The 20,739-nt window shown below is 37.1% G+C and overlaps 1 protein-coding gene across 2 annotated transcripts; it reads left to right on the plus strand.

Annotated features, from left to right (window-relative positions):
- Nucleotides 1–4,105: 4,105 nt before the first annotated feature.
- On the plus strand, nt 4,106–18,853 carry LOC124166729 (putative methyltransferase DDB_G0268948). 2 transcript variants are annotated; one of them, XM_046544393.1, is made up of 6 exons: nt 4,106–4,409; nt 4,487–4,647; nt 4,728–4,941; nt 10,088–10,200; nt 17,300–17,440; nt 18,540–18,853. In XM_046544393.1, the coding sequence occupies exons 1-6, from the start codon at nt 4,299–4,301 to the stop codon at nt 18,634–18,636; spliced, it is 837 nt and encodes a 278-aa protein (XP_046400349.1). In that variant the 5' UTR covers nt 4,106–4,298; the 3' UTR covers nt 18,637–18,853. The 2 variants fall into 2 exon arrangements, with proteins under 2 accessions (XP_046400349.1, XP_046400350.1); XM_046544394.1 differs by lacking the exon at nt 10,088–10,200 and adding an exon at nt 13,346–13,443.
- Nucleotides 18,854–20,739: the final 1,886 nt, after the last annotated feature.

Below are 20,739 nucleotides of genomic sequence, written 5' to 3' on the forward strand. Positions count from 1 at the left end.
GTTTCAATATTTTTTAACCTTTTCATAATTGAATACACTTCATTTGTTAAAGAAATATTTGGTAAATTCAAGATTTTTCAATACATTTTTTGTTTTCTTTTATGAAAGAAAATATGTAATTGTGTTTTTAAATTTTGTGGGAGGTCCGGACCCCCACCTATGGCTATGCTACTGGGATTGGGAGCACGTTGGGTATCAGAGAAAGAACACCTTGATTGGACATATCAGTACTGTGGGCATTGTTGGCTCCATTCTTGAGGGTGGGAAGGAAGGAAGAAAGGTGAGGCGATGGCCCAGGCTGAACTAAAACAGACGGCTGCTACAAGAGCTTGGCTCCTTATCCTTACCTGCACTTTCAAGGCTGGCCCAGGACTAAAATAAATGTATGTACTGCTTCAAACCAACCTTAGATTTTTTAATTTTGAAGACTGATAACTTTTGAGTGTATCAATGCTATCCTAGGGCCCCTCTACATGAGGCCTCTTGGTGTTACTCACAAATGGTTGGAATTAGCACCTCACATTACATATGGCATCTTGCAATGCTTCTGTGGTGTGCCTGATTTTGTGACCTCACTGATGTGGCAAGTTTCATTTGGAATAATCTTCTGCTGCATTATTGGAATAGGAATTCCTGCGAGGAAGGGCAGAGAGAGGCACAGGGGCCCTTTCTACCCCTGAAGATGAAAATATTAATTAGTTAAATTGCTGTAGAACTTAGTGAAATATAATCATAGGCTTTCCCAGCAAGTTAGCCGCAGGAATTATTCTTGGGTTCTCCGCCAGATCTTGGCTCATGCATCACAACATTGGCTAAGGAAACCTGATCCAATGGAGAACCCAACAAAAAAATATGTGACCAATTAAACTACACAAGTGCTGTTTCCTTATACCTAATCAATGTGCACTATTTTTAACGAATGCCTTAATTTGAATTTTTTTATGGCAACTACAAGACTTTTCTGGTGTACGTCTACTCTATAAAATGTTTCAATTTTTCAGCCCAACAATATTAGGTAGGGTAATTTTTCATAAGTTTAGACTGTTTTACAGAAATTACTAGATGTATCATTCTGATAAAAAAATATTTTTGTTGACCTGGATACCTCGTCTTTGGAAATCAATTGCTTTTTATAAGGTATGTCTCATCTTTAATGTGCAAAACGCTTTTTTACTTACGTGACGTCTACGTCATATCGGGCTTTGAATGGTAAAACAGGCTCAGATCTCAGCCACTTCCATTCATATAGACTTATGTATAAGTCGGCTGAATTTTGGTTCGCTAGTCATATGCAATTTCCTTGTCTAAAAGCTTCTGTATGGCATTTCACATGTTAGGTTGGTAATCTGTTTTGATCTAGTGTGTATTACTAATAATTTGGGCAAATAGCATTTTGCTCTACTTTTTTCTTTATTCTCATCATTTCAGCTTGTATGATACAAGCAATATGCTCTATTGGTTTCTGCTAACAGTCTCTCAGTTGGTGTGATGCATGGAAAGAGGAGTATTTGTAATTGATTCTGAGCTAAAAGTCCCCTAATTATGGACGTATAAAATTAAGTATTTTGGTACAAAATGACTCATGGTGAGAAATTTTAATCATGAATGGATTATGTGATTTGAAAATTAGTTTAAAGAAATTTGCGGCAACTACTTTTTTAAATCCAAAATAATCCTTAACTCCTTAACAGTGCATAAATTGAATCCCTGTGCATGTTTTTTTAATTATAAAGAAAAAAATTACCGAACCTCATATATGGCAACTTGAAAGCCTTTTTGTATGGAATGAAATCTAGATTTTCATGAATCATTTCTATTGCAGCAATAATTTTCATTTTGGCACAAGTTTTGAATTTCATATTCACAGAGTATTAGTCTTTTCAAACAAAATGCAAATGAAAAATGATTTTTCATGGAAGATGATTCCGCAGTGCTATCACAAATAACATCAGCAACTGCTGCAAGTTTTTCCTTGGCTTGACCATGGAAACCTCTTTTGTGATTAGAAAGGGAAATGTTCAGTGGAAATTTAAGAAGTCATTTAAGCCTCATAGTCACTAGGTGAGAGCATACCGAATTCTTTTGTAGAACTACTTCCTCTTTTGGAGCTTTTTAATGTTTTGTTAATTTGATGGATGTGCCATTAGAGCTGTATTGAAAATTTAACATCCAATACTTGATATGTGAGAATAGTTTGTTAGTTTAACTATTGCCAATGGATGGCTACTTAAAAAAAAAATATTAGCTTACTCCTCCTCTTTTTATTTCAATGGCACAAGACCTAAAAATGACTGGGAAATAAAATATTCATGGAAGAGTGCCAAGTTTAAGTCCCTATCCTCCATCTCAGAGCACGTCCAAAAAAATTTGCCATAATATTTACATTTCATTTAATAAGTAGCGATAGCTACGCTGAATAATACTCTAATGAGGTCGCTGTAGAGGAGCGTTTATTATCACTTCAACACACAGCCTGGCTTGGTAGCCAAGATGGCTTGCTTATATATCGGCGGCGAACTCTGGAACGCTGCGTCGGAACTTCCTTAAACAATCTGCATTTTCTCTGGAAAGAGAAAAAATTCCGGCCGGCGCTGGGAAGCGAACGCGGGTCGTCCAATTGGTGGTCAAACACTTATCTACCGGTCCAACTGCATGTTGTGGTGGATAATGCGCCTCACTATTCCCCCCTTGGAAGAGAAAGTGAGCTTCAGCCACAAAACGGTCCGGAGGATGGACGGTGCTGCCGGAGCAAGTGGTAATATCTGGTGATGGAGTAGGTGGAGAGTCCTCAAGAAGATGGGCTGGCTTAAGACAGTCGATTGAAACAGTGGAAGGTTTGCCATTGATGTTTAGGGTATAAGTCTTCTTACTGCAGCTGAAGACAGGGTATGGTCCCATGTACGGTGGTTGTAGGGCTGGCCGCACAGCGTCACAAATAGCAGACATGAGGTTCTGTGGTGCAGACCATGTACCAGTTATAATTGTAAAAAGAGGTAGAGTATGCAAAAAATTTGCATGGTTTGTGTGAAGTGCTAGCCGCACTAATGTGCAACACTTTGAAAAGAAAATTCTACCAAGTTTTTCATTTAATAAATTTTCTGTCAATAAATATTTAGAAAATATTACTAAATGCATTGTAAAACAAGATATTTCAATGAAAACACTGAATTGTAATTAAAATATAATATTTTTCTTCAAAGCTGCAATATAGGCCATTTTGACTCATTTAAAGTTAAATGTGACGTGTATGCTTCACATCTATTACTCATTTGCTAATGAGAGAAATCTAATGAAAAAGTGTTTTTGGGTTACGAGACGTAAAAGCAGGTAAATTTTATAATAAATTATTTTGCCTCTCAAAAATTAATAATTTGGGTGGGAAAGGATTACCGGGCCCCTCCTGAAAACCTTCCTGTTCTGTTGTGGTTGCAATTTATTTGGGTGTTCGTATTATCACCCCCATAACATTTATTTAGGACCACATACTCTCAAATGCATTATTCTACCATGTAAGCAATATTGTTTATCTGAGCTGTATTGAAGCAATAAAATCCTATTTTTATCGAATGGATACGTTTCATAGACAAGATAACTCCCCATACATACGTTTATCTTTGGAGACAACTTTTGGTGTTTGGAGGCTGCCACTGGGATGACAACAAATTGTTGATGCTGGCATTAAAATTCATTTTAAAGTTCACTTTTTCATTTAAAAAATAACATATAAATTCAAATATGACCGAATATTTAGCTGAAATTATAATTAAACCTAGGAGCATTACGGTTCATCAATGTTGATGTTTGAAATTTGGAGCGCTTTCGATCCAAGTTTTAAACCAACCAATCAGAGGTTACCATCACTCAATGAGAAATGATGCCATTGGTCGGTTCCGTCAGATTTGCACGTTTAAATCGACGTCGTCTATTTGGAATGTATATTGTATAATGCCAATAACTCTAATGTTGCACTACTGGGGATGTGGACACTCAAAACTAGGTAGGGGATGGGTGATGTAGGCGGAAATATATTGGGGTGAAGATGGAGGGAATTTGATTAGTTGTTGCCTTTTGTTGTCCTCTCTCTCTCTCTGCCGGCGCTGTGAATTCGTCTGTTTCTGAAGGGGGGAGGGGCGCTTCTGAACAATAAGAACAAATCAGTACTCTGGAGCGTGGGATTATGTAAACATGGTATGGATTTTGTGTGATTACAATTTGTAGATAAGAAGAATATATCGTTCAAGGGTGTGACTCATTTGCTCCACGTTTAAGCTCCAAATGTGCCTTTAAAATGCGTGGCTATGGCGTATAAATACTTCGAAACAGCTGGCCATGCGGCCATATACAGCAAATTTCGACCATGTACCCCGGAAACCTTGATTCAACGCATAGTTACGTATATCAGCGAAAAGGTACAGTCTTAATTTCAAATTGCCTTTTATTAATTGATGACATCACATGAAATACATTTGAAATCGTTGTAATTCAGATCCCGGGACCTCTTAAAGTGGCCGTAGATGTTGGATGTGGATCAGGCCAAAGTACTCAGGTTTTAGCACCGTACTTCTCTGAAGTATATGGATTTGATCCAAATGAAACTGCTATAGCTGAAGCGATCAGAAAAGGAAAAATTCCAAATGTATCTTACGGGTTCGTGTTCACATATATCTTTGAAGTATAGTTTTCGTGGTTGTTGGAAATGGAACTGATTTTTTTTATTGACCCAGCAGCACCAGCACTGCAGAGAAACTGAATTTTCAAGAAAACTCCGTGACGTTAGTGACTGCTGGACAGGCATGTCACTGGTTCGATCTCCCTGCATTTTACGAAGAAGTAAAAAGGATACTAGTACCCGGAGGAACGTTGGCCTTGTATGGTTATCAACTCCCCCGACCCAGGTTCCATGGATCTTCCCCAACAGACCTCTCATCCATCGTTGATAAGGTTTTTGATTTTGTGATTCTCTATAAGACAAATGCCTGCAGTAACTGCCCGTACAAAAAAATCTGTGCTGCGACTGTACTAAAGCTGCGCTGTAACTGTGATAAACGGACTGTAGTGTGACTCTTCTAAAACTGCACTTAAATTGAAACATCGCAGTACAGTTATAGCACAGTCACAGTGCAGTTGCCATAGCATAGTCACAATGCAGTTGCCACAGCATAGCCACAGTGCAGATGCCACAGCACAGTCACAGTGCAGTTGCTATAGCACAGCCGCAGTTCAGTTTTCATAGCACAGTCGCATTTCAGTTGTCATAGCACTGTCACAGTGCATCTGCCATAGCACAGTCATAGTGCAGCCCCAGCACAATTTTTACTATAATACTTTTCCTTGAATCAATAATTGACAGCCTATAGATGTGGCTATTGCATTCCTTTTAGATCATATTGAAAACGAGAAGCAGAATTAAATCAAGATGGGCCAATTAGCAGAGATGTATAGTTCCCATTTTAGGTGTTTGTGAAGATTGGTTGGCTGATCCAACCTGAAAGCAGCATAGATCGAGACATAACAGTGACCAAAACTACTACACTCACTCGAATGTTGACTAGTCAAAGGAAAGATAGACCATATTCCTAACAGGCACTTACTGAATTAGTTACGTTCCATTTTCTTAACATAAACAAAGGTGATGGTACTCAAAACATTGATATCGAAGCACTTAGGTCCAATGAGAAAAATTGACAAATCCTATTCTGCACATCAACTGACACTACATAAAAACCACCTAAATTTACTTCAGTGCTATTTGTCAAGTTGCCACAACAATGTACACCTTGATAGTTTCTGTTGATGAAGCTTAAGTTCTAACTCAGTGGAGCACAATAAATGACAATAAGATATGGAAACAAATGAAATTTATTATATAAAAATATGCTCATGATAATACACATAAAAATTACAGAAAAAGTCTTAATAAGACATGGCTGCTCAATTAATTTGCCTCTTTGGCTGCTTTCCTGAAATTACAAGGAACACACATTACATACTTACATATAATAAAGTGTTCTGTTAAAATCTAACTGTTTAAATTTGTCTGAATTTAATTTTAGAGAAGTTGAGTACTTAACCCCAGCAGCCATGACGCAAACTGCACACCATCGTGATAATATATATTCGGCATATGGTATTCACCCAATTTGAGGTCAGTTATAATAGAATACCAAAGATCTTTAGTTGTTGCCGTGCTCTTTATGGAGTAAAAATAGAGATATTCCTTTTTTTCAACTCTCTCGTGCTTTGCAAGGAATATATTGCGAGTCATCGGAATCAATCGTGCAAAGTTGATTCATCTCGAACCACACGGATTTCAGCTAAATCGACAATATCACTTCACCCGCAAGAAAAATTTCCGGCTAAGTAGCTAATTTCGATACAAGTGATGAAATGTTCACTTCTCAACGTTCTTAGTATCGATCTTATATCGACGCATCAATCACAAAGTGTAGAATTCATAGGATGAGATCACGTTAACAAATAATGGTACAACGCCAGTGCTGTGCAGCAAAGATGGCGGAGTATCAGCGGAAGTTGTTATTTTGACCATAGTTTACCAAATAATAAGCAAGTTGGAGTTATGCATTGCCATAGTAATGTCAACATACAATTTTTAAATATTTTATGCATTCATTTTCCCATGGAAATGATTATTGATTGTATAATGAAATAATATGGTAAATATTTTCTCCCATCAATGACTGGTGAAAGTAACCATCCAGTCCTATCACAGTCCAGTTTGAGCTATAGTACAGTTCCAGTCAAGTTATCCAGCCCTGTCATAGTGCAGTTTGAGCATTAGTGCAGTTCCAGTCATGTTATCCAGCCCTGTCACAGTGCAGTTTGAGCCTTAGTGCAGTTCCAGTCATGTTTCCCAGCCCAGTCTGAGCTCTAGCACAGTTTCAGCACAGTGATTCAGCACTGTTACAGTACAGTTCTTCTCAAATTCCGGCTGCCATAGTACAGTCTTGCACAGAAAAGTGTACTGTGACTGTGCTAAACACAGAGTTTAGTCCAGTTCCAGTGCAGATTTAGTGCAGTCACAGCACAGATTTTTTTGCATGGGTGGTTTAGGTGGAGCATTCTGAAATATTTTCATGCATCACATCACTTGATGCTGAAAATTCAAGAAGCTTTAAAATACATATATCATGTGTGAATTTGACTCTCATGATACAATCCGGGTTCTGTTTTTGTTGTCCCATGCATTTCTTGGTCCTTGTTGGCTTCAGCTCTGTATTACATATTTATATTTTGTTTCATATTGTTTTTTCCTTTTATTTCTGTATGTATCTTTTGACAATGTCTATTGTGATTTACATCATTTAACGACAAATAAACTGATTGATTGATTGATTTAATTTTGAGTTTTCCCGTATCTTTTGCACCACTACTTTACAGAAGTGGCTATCTTATTCCATCCCAAGATTTATTTGCTACGGAAAATTCAAGGTTCCTGTTGAAGAACCATTTTAAGTGTCCTATTTTTTACTCCAATCAATTTGTGGCTCATTTTTCTTTTATTTCTTAGGGTCTTTCTTACCTCCCTCAGTATTGGTCCTGAACATAGGTAGGCCCATTTTCAACTGAAGATCTCCGTCTTCACACTCCTCTCTCCATAGGGTTTGTTCCATTCAGTGACTCTCGATGTTCTTTCAATCCTTCTTTCTTCATTTTCTCCTTTGTAATGAACCATGTCTTTGTTTTTGAAGAGTGCTGCCTCATCAGATTGTATATATGTTGTGTTTTATTATGATGCTTCTTGTTCATGTTTTCGTTTACATGGTTACTGGAGTTTTCATACCATCCTTACTTGGGTTTCTTAGACCCCTATTTCATTTGATTATGTAGCATCATAGTCATCTCTATTTGTTTTTTAATAGGTGTTGTAAATATTTATTTTCATTGAGGTTAAAATATAGTTAACAGTAATGTTCACTCCTTTCCAAAGTCAAGCAACTGCATTGAGAGCCTGAGAAATAGTTCTTTTTCTATTAAAATTTAAAAAAATAATATAAGGTTTGGTGTACACTGCCACAATTTTTTATTCTTTTTGATTTTTATGTTGTTTTTCCCGAATGGTGGTAAATTTGTTTTCTTGAAAGCATTTTTGGCTGCACTTGATTAATATTTCAATGGGTATATTCTGAGGGAGTGAGAAGTCAGAGCTCTTAACCACCAAAGGAGCGGACCTCTACTTAGCGTATTCTCAGCCTCTTTGAATGGTAAAAGTTGAGTCGATGCTACATAGGGCTTTTGAATCATCTAGCAGCTCACCATTGGTCACCTAGTGCTAATATTTTCGCTCCCCCTACCAGTGATGAGTGCTCGGGCAAGAAGTGCCCAGAAAGACTGCTCTGAGAAATTACTGAGTGCTCACATTGAGCTGCTATATAGCTGTCGCATTCACGGAAAAATTGCACACCTGTTGTGGTAACGCACAGAGCCCTCACTCCCCCTGAATGTGCCCAGTAGTAATTCCGTTTAGGCGTGCTGCACATTTAATTTTTTGGTGCTTTAATGTACACAATTTTCCTCCATTTAATAAAGAAAACTGCCTTACTCTTTGTTTTCTCAATACAGAATGGAGAAAAATTGTGTCATGTAATTTTTACCCTGGATAGCTGACACCTGTTGGAACCAAAATTACTAATGATGTTTATGCCGAAAACGTACCATTTGGAAACTCTAGAAACTTTGAGCCAAGCGCTGTTAATGGCCGCGAGTTTATCTGGTGCCAGATGCTCTGGACAAAGGCACAGAAAAAGCAGACAAAGAATTTGAAATCATGAGTTGTCGAGAGCATCCAGCAACAGGGCAAACTCGCATCCAATAGGGTGGTTTCCTTCATCAAAGAAAACGAAAGGCATTGATTGCGATTCGTTACCCACCATTAGTGTATTCATAATATACAAATTATTTTGTTTTAGAAATACCGGGTTAGACGAATGGCAATGGTCCATTTTTATCCTCATTTGAAAAGGGCCAGATTGGCGCCCATGCTATGCCACTCCACGTGACGTCACAGGGACCTAGTTTCTATACGAGAAGATAGGAGTTATACGTCGTCTGAGGTTACCATTGCATGCATGAGGCGCAGAGCTCAGGGAAACATGTCTTAACAATCACTTATTAAAACTGGCTAAGGTCGGAAAGTTTTCCTTGTTTGATAAGTTATTAATAATCCTTATTTAAGCCAAGCGCTACCAGTCAGCAGGGTACTAGGCTAGCCGCTAGCAGCCTGCGTCGTATCAGCGCTAAGCCTCGCCTCAAGGTCACCTCGCAGGGCGGGAGGGGGAACCAGAAATACGTCACGCGGAGAGACTTCCCGACATTCATACTTAAGCGTCGCGTTTTCGCGCGCTTGAAAATTTTCACTTTTCATTTAATCGCGAAAAATAGATATCGTCATTTAAAAATCTAAAAGCGTGAAATACGTACTCCAGGAGTAATAATCTTTCGATTTAGGCAATAAAAAAATAATAGGAAACCACCCTATTGAAGAGCTTGCCTTTAAGTTTTTGATGTTTAAAAATGTTGCATTTTCGACCTAAATATCATTAGTAATTTGGGGTCCTACAGGCATCAGCCATCCAGGATTAAAATTCCATGACACAATATTTCTCTACCCTGTATAGACCTAGAGGATTAGTCATTTCTTTAGTTGGTCACATGCTCTGATGATTTTGTCTTACCTCTTGTACTAATTCTGGAAACTCATGATTGGATCCACTTAGTGGCTCTTTCTACTAACTTGCTGTGGTTAATCCATTTTTGTTTAAATAATATCTTGGCAAGTTTTTTTGATAACAGGTAAATTTTGTCATCTCTTTGTCTTGGAATGAATCAAGTTGTATTAAATTTATTGAAATTGCTGCATATAAATTTATTCTAATCATGCGGTGAATTGGTAGAAATAAATGAAATGTAATTTTTGATATTTATGGGATGGTTTTTTTATATTTTATATTAACCATGTATATTTGTTGGTAAATTAAGAGTGAAAAATCATTGCTTAGGCTGTTGCTAGCTTGCTTCTGTTCATTGCTTCTACTTCATTCAATCAAAAACTCAATGCTTCTGTTCCCAGTTCTATGGTGACACTCTTGGGAATTATGTTCTTCAGCAGAGCCGAGAATGTTACCTTGAGAAGTATAGCAATGAGAGATACCAGATCCCATTTTCCACTCGACCACTAACAAGGTACAAAGATTGGTCAACGTCCAGTGTCAAAAATCAAATTTTATGCTGTGGTGATTTAATATTTTGGAAATGTTCTTTACAATAATGGAAAATATTATGGTTTGCATGAAGTTTTTTTAACACATTCAATGTGGGACCGATTTTCATGAACGTCGTCAAATACGTTCTTTAAAATAAGAAAGAAAATTAGAGAGAGGTTTTCGCGCCATAACTTCCGCTAAATACTGCTATTTACAAACAGTGCACGCGAGTCGAAAGAGGGAAGCTTGCTTAAGGCCATGCACATGATTGGAAGACTCGGAAGTGGATATTAGTCGCGTACGGAGGCAAAGAAAAGCCCCCGTCCGACTGGCAGAGCTCGTCAATTGACGTGTTATGTATTTCGGCTTGCACGGGACCACGTCAATTAACGTGCTCCGTGCTGAATGTGTTAGAGAGTAAATTCAGTTATTGAAATTTGTTCATTAAAATTGCTGGAATTTTTTTGATTTCTCCTTCATGCTTCTTTTTGACAATTTAACTAAAAATTCCAAAATTTTCTGACCGCTGGCTTTCAAATGGCATGTAAAGAGGAGAAAGAATTATGTGGTGTTGATTTATGATATATTTTTCACTTAAAATTTACCTGATGTGCTCTGTAGTAAGTGTGTTAATGTTTCAAGCAATTGCATTTTTTAAATTCAAATTGGTTTGAGATTAATGAGATAAGTAGGCATTCTTGAAATTCATTTGATATCATCTTTGAGTATCACCTTAACAACTTTTCACATTTGCATTTTAATGTCACCCTAATCAATTTTAATTATGTTTTTGATGAAACGTACAAGAAATGTCACACGTAATGTTGTTGTTTAATGCACATTTGACTCGGCCCATGATCAAGGTTTGGTGGTCGAACCTGATTACCTGTAATTATGCGTTAAAGCTTTCGAGGGGAATTGTTATGTTAGTTAAAAAACTTTTGGTCTCTGTCGCTACGTCAATTTTTGGGCAGCCCCAAGGTTTCCCCTACGATACTGGTTGCCTTTTCAGAAGAATCTGATGAAGTTGGAATTTTTATTCATATATAAAGGTATTCATGTCAGGGGTTGAGGGCATAGAAGTGGAAGGTTGGGGGAGTCGGTTGTTGAGTGTTTTTCCAAACTACGAAATGCCAAGTGCGACTTATTTTAAGGCTGGTATCCCTGTTGAAATTGTTCTTCTCCTTTCATGTTATTTCAATTTGTTCTCTGACGAGTCTCTGTTTGAAACCTTTCTCTTTGGCAACAATTTTTGTTTCTTTAGGTCGATCGCATGGCCCAGCACTGTGCGTTCAGTTCCCGCAGACTTTGTTGACTGCCCCATTTGAATTGCTCTCTGGTGTACCTCCAGGCGTGTTTTCACCAATGTGCCTGTTTTGCCAATGTAGTTCATCCCACAGGTCTGATGAGGAATTCAGTGGACCCCTTCGACTTGTTGTGGAGTTCTATCCTTGATGGTTTTTAAGAGATGTTTTATTTGCATGTGTTGAGATAAGATTGTCCTTGTCTGACGTTTTTGTAGGATGTTTCTAATTCTGTCTGTCGTCCCCTTTATGTAGGCAGGAAGGCTTTCTTCTGGTCACTGAGGTCATTTGTTGAGGAGTTCGCAGCTTCTGTGGTGTAGTTTTTGTCTTCGTTATTCTTTTTCATGACCTTATTTAATGTTGATGAGACAATTCTGTCGTCAAATCAATTTCCCCATAGAATGGCTTTTAGTTTCCACCATTTTTGGGTAAGTTGTTTTGCTGTCTTATCATGTTGAAGCGATGAATCAAGGTGTTGACCACTCCATTTATGTATTTGGGCTGGGTGATGATGAGATAAGGCGTGCAGGTACCAATTTGTTGCAGTCAGTTTTCGATGGACTGGGTGGCCTAATGTACCATTTTTCTCTTTCTCCTCGAGAATGTCCAAAAATGGAAGGTTCCCATCTTCCTCCACCTCCATTGTAAACTTTATATGGTCGTTGATACCTTTAAAATAATTATAAAATTCTTGTAGCTTCTCCTTGATGTGCATCCAAGTAATGAAAGTATCATCTATGTATCTCACCCAAATCTTTGGTTTGTGGGCGGCATTCTGAATTGCTGTTTTCTATATGTTTTATATAAGTATGTTTGCTATCGCTGAAGAGAGAGGGGAACTCATTCCTGCTCCAGATATCTGTTGGTAAAAGTTATTCTTCTAGTGGAAGAAAGTACTCGTATGGTATATCTTTGCAAGTTTGGCAATGTTTTCTGTGAATCTTCTTTTATGATATTTACTGCCTTGTCGCAAGGAATATTTGTGAAAAGTGATGTTACATCTAAGCTGACCAGAATTCCTTCGTTATTGACCTTGATCCCACTAATAATCTGAAGAAAAAGGGGAGAGTTTCTCATGTATGATTCCACCTCTTCTACTGCGGGCTGTAAAATCGGTGCCAGGTATTTTGCTAATTTATATGTTGGTGAGTGCATGTCACTGACAATCGGTCTAAGAGGCTCTCCCTTGTATGGATTTTAAAAATTGAATCCTTTTTCAAGAATCAACTTGGTAGCAGGGTCCTGGGTTTTTTTTTTTTTGAGAGGTTGACGACAACCTGTGCCTCACATTGTGGCTTATAGGGTTTCTGCAAATTTGGTAGCCTGGTGAATTTCCTCTTCTGCTTCTTATTTGTAGTCTCTCCTAGTACATAGTAATGTAAGGTAAGGCATTTCAAAGCAGAAATTGCCCGACAATTCAGGAAATTTTGCAGTATGTATTAAAATTACAGTAATACCTCACTGAAAAATGCAGTCTCAGTAAAAAGGTATTCTTGCAGGTTCGAATCCATCAAGTGGTGTATTTTTATCTGGATTATTGTGTTATAATATTTAAATTTTATACTTGTTACCATAATTAATTTAGATAATTAGGTATTAATTTCTGTTATTGGTATGAAAATGCCGCGGCAACTACTTCTGATAGTATTTTATGATATTTTGATAGCATTTTTTACATTCTAGAAAGCTATATAGACTCCCAGAAAACTAATTGATTTTCTAAAATGTTTGATTGTTCTGAATTTTCATCCACCTTTAGTTGATGCTAGTGTAATTGTATTTTTCTTTTGTATAATCTCGGTATTTGTTTTAATTTCACAGTTCTATTTTGGGGAAATAAATTCATATTGGCCACCAGAACGGATATTTATTGAGGAAGAATATCGTAGTGTAAAAATTCCTCTTGAAGATACAAAAAGGTTAATTTTACTTTTAACTATACATTTTAGTGGAGTAGTTATTGCAGTTTTTTGTTTGTAATTTATAGTTGTATTAGAAATGCTTCGCAAAATTGTGTTCATAAGGTAGAAAGCTGTGCTTATTCTTTACTTTTTGTCATCATGGTGGGTGGCCAAAGGCACATTCCACATTATTTCTAATCTTTTTTCCTCTTTGGCACCCATGATTGACTGCATGTTCCTAATTTCCCCATATTGTTTTACTGTTGTTCTTTTGGTGAATTATTCCTCTTTCTTCATTTTTATGTGCAATATCCTTATGAATTTCTCTCTGGCAGTGTATGGTAGTGAGCCCATTTGAATTTAATGTTGAAGCTCGCTCCAAATTCACCTTAATTTGTCCTCCCTATATGTTCTTCTGTGTTTGGTGGTTTTAATGAGGAATTACTGGGTTCGGGTTGATGTGGTGGCTATAGTGTTGGCTTCACATCCTGTGAGCCCAAGTTCAAATCCTGGTGGAAGTTGAGATTTTTCATAAATTGACTGATCCTTGATAGAGTGCCATGTGGAGGGTACTGTGAGTGCAGCACTCCCTCCATTGAATAGGACATTAACCACTATCACACTGGAGCCTCATGGTGTGAAATTCTTCTACATTATGAGTCCTTTGAAAAGTTTTTGCACTCCCCTGTACTCTCTTGCATCGAAGGAAGGCAGAGATTCACACCCATCTTAAGGCTGGGACCCAACTCAGTGGGATGCCAGTCCCCTAGGATTAGAAGGATTAAAAGACTCCATCACAGCATGTCAACCGAATGAATTAGCTGTGTTTTTTATAGACTAATATTTGTTGTTCCCATCAATTTTTGAATTTATGAAGTGAATACCTTGTGTTCTTTTGAGCACGAAGAAATTTTAAATGAAGTTCTAACCTTCAAACTGACGGAATTAGTGTATTTCCATTCCATATCGACTGAATTGAAATTGATATTTTAGCTAGAACTCCATTTGAAATTTCTATATGCTAAGCGAAAAAAGCAGAATCCATTTCTAACTTTAGATTTATGAGACAAGCAACAATTAATATTTTTGGATAGGAAAAAGTCAATCTAATCAGCTGAGGAAGGGCTTCGTCTTGCTCTAAACTGGGTTTTGAGGGTCGACCATATACATTCTTGGGTATATTGTTTCTGTGGCGATCAATTTCCTCCACCCCGCACTGCACATGTGTGGCTTTCGTTCTTTTGCAAAGAAAATCCTCACCACATTTGTGCAGCATTCAGCACAAAAAGATTAAGCTTTGGTTCCCTGGGCACCTCTCTTCAAGGCCAAGCTAATTTTGACTCTTACAAGGGGAGACTACGAAACTTGCTCCGCCTTTTTCAATGCCGTATTTTTTATGGCCTTCGGAATGGTGAACACATCCCTGAACTAGTAGTGGTTCCGTTGAATAGGCCTTAGTTTGGCTGTAATTAATTAATTTTCATGGTGTATGTACTTTTCACAAGCCGCTTATAGTTTCATGATATCGCACCACTTAGCAGACGGGTCAGGTGGGGTAGTGGTAACGGTTGAGACTACCACGTGGGGGACCAGGGTTCGGGGCTTCGTGATGGCTGTATATTTTGTTGTCTTCATTGTGATCATACAGCGTCAAGTTTATCATTAATTATAATTGCAGCAATCATTGACATGAGACAATTTTTTTATCATCATAATGGCGTTTAGGTATTTTAGCAGTGTCATTACAAACGCAGAGATATGATGACTACAAGGGTTGGTGTGCGCTAAAATGTTAATTTTTTCTTTGCTTATACTGACCAACTTCCACATTAAAAATGAAAACCACTCTTGCAAGAGCACATACCATTAAAGGCTCGCGGCAATCAACAACATGCGTACAGACATGATTAATAAGAACACAAAATGATTATAAAATGCTATATTTCTCGAACACTTGTAACTCACTTTACTCCAAAGGGAGTTTACTTACACAGTACCTATGTGCTAAAATAACCATTCCGAAATATAATTTCCATTAATAAATAGGATGAAATAAAAGTTGATGACCCTGGACCGGGCGTGCTAGCATATAAATACATCAATTTTCGAAAACCAAGGATTTCAACATCATACATACATTCTGGGCTAGAATGGTCTCGTGTATTCCTACAATGCACTTTGACTGTCTATATTGCGAGTTTTCAAAGTTCGAGGTACTGTAGCTAATTTTTTTAGATTAGCAAGAGGAACCTGTTACACATGGCGTATAAATTACGCCGCGCGACCGGCCATGTGCCACCTGTGTACCGTTAAACATATCTGTATCACCTATAAATGTACAAGATTTTACTAATTTCTAAAAATAAAGATTAATTTTAACAAAAGTCGAGTGTTATCATTTATGCACATAATATTGGCAAAGGACGCCATTCGCCCGGTTGTGTAGAAATAACAGTCCAACAATTACGCCAAATGTGTCTCGTGCTCGCCGCTTCCGTAGCCCTTCCAATATAATAACAATAGGCCCACCAACAAATTGTTCTCTAATTTATTGCTGCTAAATTTTATGCGGCTGCTTCCCCCTCCCAAGAGGTGATTACATACTGATATCTCTACGATAAACTATGGAATCATTATATAATATTTTCATCAGGTGCACCAAACCCTTTTTTGAGTGCACAATGGTGAATTAGTAATTAAAGCATCACCTCTAAGAAAGAAAATTTTTGATGTAGGTACCTATTTAGTCAGAGCATAATTTTGTAAATTATTTGTTGTTTAGTTTTGTGTTTAGGTGGAGTGTATTAGCATATAAATTAGGGTTTTCAACTGGAATTGAGGGCAGCAAGAAATTTTTTTGGGCATTTTAAAGGGGTGGGGTATATTTTGCTGAGGAAATTCATTTTGAGGGGAACAATTTAGACCATATATCCTGGGCATTTTGCAGGGGTTTGGACCTCCCTCCTTCCCCTTCTATGGCTGTGTGGACAGATTGAAATCATTATTTTCTGCCATCAGTTCAATCCTTTTTTTTTACCTAATTGGGGTGTCAAGTAAGTTGCCTTGTTTTGGCACGTTTTCATCCAATCAAACTGCTATAACTAGTAAAAGTTTATATGCAACTCTCATGATTTGTTTTTCTAATATTATAATGTCATCTGTCCTTACATTAATGTACCATTAACACAGCCATCTTAGGGTGTGTTAATGATATATTAATTACCTCTCCATGTTGTGCATAAGTATTTTAATGTGGTTTTGAAGCACATTTGTAATTATCCTGATTTCTGACCAACATTATATTCTTCTGTAATTTCAAACGGAAATAATCAATTTGATCAATTAATACAATGTCAATTAATTCAAACAGCTAAATGTTTAGCTGTTTCTTATGGAAGCATTTTCATGATCCTAAATATAAATTACTCATAATTGGTGGAGATTCTCTCTATCTTAAATTATTGTCAACCAGATTCAGTCAAATGTTTTGTTCCATTAGTCATGTGTAACACTATTTTTCATCATTGCTGTCCATTATCCTGTCATAATGGATTTTAATTTGTGATTTTTGAGTGTAATATTACTTGATTTTTTATGCAGATTTAATTTCAATTATTTTCAACTACACATGAAAGCAAAAAAATCGCACAAGAAATTAATTTTGTGATTGTTTTTTAATGTTATGTGGAGATTATTTTTTAACAGTTTAGAAAAATCTTCACTTAAGTTTAATCAGGTGGTGGTGTCATAATATGTATAGATTTCATATTTAAACTACAAAAGCCCACAGTATATATGGCCTTCTGTTATTTCATAGCTTTGATCTTGTTTTTGTGTATTTATTTTTTACTAGACTATTCCTACGTCTTTTTAGGGATGAATCAGTGTACTTGGAGCAAAAGGGAACTCTGGCGGATTTAGTGGGCTATGTCAGTAGTTGGTCAGCTTTCCAAAACTATCAGAAACAAAATGGTCCAGAGAAAGCTTCCAGCATATTGATGGATTTCGAAAAAGAGTAAGTTTCGATGTGAGGTGACTAAATAGGCAATTGTGTGTCGCTGGTAGTACCTGTAGGATTTAGATTCATGCATGTATTTTTGCCTTCTGTTTCATGTAGCAAAGTATGATCGAGGGATGATGAAAGAACTGCATGGTCAGAGTGTGATCTCAGTGTCAGTGCATGCGCGTCCTGAATCTACTAGCGGAAAACAAATGTCATGAATGGGCTCTTGTGGTACATGATGAGGAATGGATTAATATCATAAAGTGATGGTCTATTTTTCAGTGAGACATCAGTGTTCTAAGATGATTTTGGGACCAATAAGGGCTAACCTCCTCAATTGTAAAGTGTATGAAGGTGCATTTATTTTAAATTACTTGTAGGAAGTTCTTTCAGCTCCATGGTGATATATAGCGATTAAAAGTCTTCTTTGGTCACATAAATGGTAATTTGACCACTGCAGTCATGTCGTTTGCTGTCCCATGACAGGGGATATAACTTATGGTGATCTTTCAGTGTGGTTGAATGCACTGATTATTCTGGGAATGAAAGATTCATGCGAAAATGTCTTTCAGTGTCTCTCCCACTTTTATGTTCGTGTTCATTCATGACTAAAATGAAGGAAAACCTGATAGGCCAGGTTTTTCCAAGCCAGTCTGGTGAAGCCTACTTCTTATGTGAAGGTTTCAGCATTTGATTTTATACTGTGCATCGGAATCACATGATCATTTTACTCGAAGTGTTTGGGGTGATTTATTCATGGCTGGCTCCAGTGGTATTTATCCAGGTTGAATTTTCTATGAGCCACTTCTCTTTATCCTTCTCTGGAGATATCAATGAGGCAATCAGGGCCCAGTAATGACAATGAGCAATTTTAACTCTTGTGTTTTTCTCTCACTGGGTTGAAGAGTTGTAAAAAATGGAGGGGGCAGTACAAATGATGGATAATGGGATGATGATAATTTTGTATTTTAATCTAGAAGGATGAATTTCCATTTTAATGGTTCCTGACCACCTTTCCCTGTAGCTGTTCTTTAAAGCTACAGAAAAGGTGATTGTGTGATCAGGCTTGTGTATAACTGTTGACTGACTGAATCTCTCATTTATTTTCCAGGTTGTTGGATGCCACTGGAAGTAAAATGAAACCCGAGGAGACTGACATAACTGTCAGATTTAATTACTTCTTGCTACTTGGAAGAAAAGCGTTATGATTAATTTTACTGAAGTAATCTTGTTGTTAATGTAGACCAAATATTTTATTTTTTAAAGTATGCTGTTGGGTAACTAGACCTTCTTCATGACATGAATGTTATATTTCATGAAAGTTTAGATATCAATTACTGATTAAGGTCAAATATCAATATTATACGTTTATCTAAGATGTTTTTCCTTATGGATGTACTAATTATATATTGGAGTGCATAATTATTTATTCCCGTGTTGTTCTTTCTCTAATCCTGGCCAATCTAATTATATGCCAAACAAAATACTAAAATATACATGAAAATACTATGTCCTTGAATATATGTAGAGTTATATGATGATCTAGATGATCATCATGGCCGTTAACTGAAGAAATTTTCAGGTTGGGGGTTCACTTGAAAACGGTGTGCATTTGGGAGGGTACTTAACACCATATCTCCAGTGCATTTGGGGATTTTGAACCCCAAACACCCTCCCAATTTTCTATAGCCTTAATGCTCATCCAAGTTCTGCAATGGTGGACGCTTCGTTAGAGAAAACAAAATCCTGGATGAAGCCCTCTGACACTCCTAAGCCAAAAGTCTCAGGAGGTACACTGAAAAAAACTTGCCCCCTGACCCTGAGAGTTTGAGAATATCACATGCTTGTGGCTTAATCTGGGGTGAACTCTAACCTCACCTATCCATACGAACCTTGAATCTCTGAGTGAGTAATATCCTTCTCTATGTTATTTTTTTGAGCTAGCAGTTTCTTCTTCATGTTTATTTAAATTATTTTATTAATCTCAATAATAGACTATCATAACATTCATCTATTAGTGAAGAATTGGGAAATATGCATATGTACTGACATAGGAAACAACTAGATTATCATATTTTCTTAAAATCAATCTCAATCTCCTTTAAATCTGTGCATGAAAAACATGTTGTAACCTTTACAAAGTCATAAGCTGCTGATTAAATTTATACCAAATCATAAGAGATGGGGAATGGGAAATTTTTATCAAAGTTTTTGCTGAATAACCTTCAGAAGTTTTACATGGTATCAGATTATCAATGCATGCATGAGGCACAGAGCTCAGGGAAACATCTCTTAATAATCACCTATTAAAATTGCCGAAGGTCGGAAAGTTTCCTTAATTTGACAGGGTAATAATAATCCTTATTTAAGCCAAGGGCTACCTGCTAGCAGACTGCATCGTAGCGGCGCTCACAGCCTCACACCAAGGTGGTCTCACACAGCCGCACCCAGAACCAGAATGACATCACACAGGCTTTTCCCAGCATTCGTACTTAGCAGTCGCATTTTCACATGCTTGAAAATGTTCACTTTTCATTTAATCATGAAAAATAGATATTGTCATTTAAAAATTTAAAAGTGTGAATTACGTACTCCAGGAGTAAAAATCTTTCGATTTACGCAATAAAAAAATTATAGGAAACCACCCTATTATCCACAATTCCTACTGGTCAATAAAAATATGAATTGAAAAATTTTTTGTTGAAAACTCCATCCGGGCCTTTTCATAATCCTTTCTGTACACATCAAGTTGTTGTGATTGACCTTACATTGGTATCAGTTGTATCTAATGAATTTATCTCTCTCATCCCCTTAACTTTGAATCATGTGTGATCCTACCAGATCTGTGGGCGATCAAATGTTTATTGATGACCTCACTTTTGCTGGTCGGAATTTAAAGAGATGTCTTAGCATGAAGGAGGTTATGGGGGGCTTAGCAGGAACTCTCTTGAACCACCTCAGCTCCATTTACTAATAAAGTGAAGGTGCCCCAAATTCAGTTCCAATCTGTGGCCCGCTATCTTCCTGAGTCACCCACTTTTCCAGTGCATACCAATTAGCCAGTTCTTAGTTCAGTTTAGAAGTCTTCAGCAGATTACTTATCTTCCCCATCAAATTTCATTTACTCTGCGAAGCTGTTTCTGTTCAATCTTATTGTGGTGTAACTGTTGTTTGGTCTTTGACCAAAGCTTATCTACATTTGTTCCTGATAAGATCCCTTTTGATTTTTGCCTTCAAATTCACAATTTCAACTGACGGTCAATGTGTAATATATACTTAAATCAAATTTTGGATTGATGGAGAGCAGAGTT

This window comes from Ischnura elegans, chromosome 10, assembly GCF_921293095.1.
Source record: "Ischnura elegans chromosome 10, ioIscEleg1.1, whole genome shotgun sequence".
Classification (NCBI taxonomy): Eukaryota; Metazoa; Arthropoda; class Insecta; order Odonata; family Coenagrionidae; genus Ischnura; species Ischnura elegans.

What these genes read in the sequence shown, in the direction of transcription:
- LOC124166729 (XM_046544393.1), top strand. Translation starts at nt 4,299, where the DNA reads ATGGCGTATAAATACTTCGAAACAGCTGGCCATGCGGCCATATACAGC. An exon ending in TTACGTATATCAGCGAAAAG is followed by an intron (nt 4,410 to 4,486) that starts GTACAGTCTTAA and finishes GTTGTAATTCAG; the next exon opens with ATCCCGGGACCTCTTAAAGT. An exon ending in ATTCCAAATGTATCTTACGG is followed by an intron (nt 4,648 to 4,727) that starts GTTCGTGTTCAC and finishes TTGACCCAGCAG; the next exon opens with CACCAGCACTGCAGAGAAAC.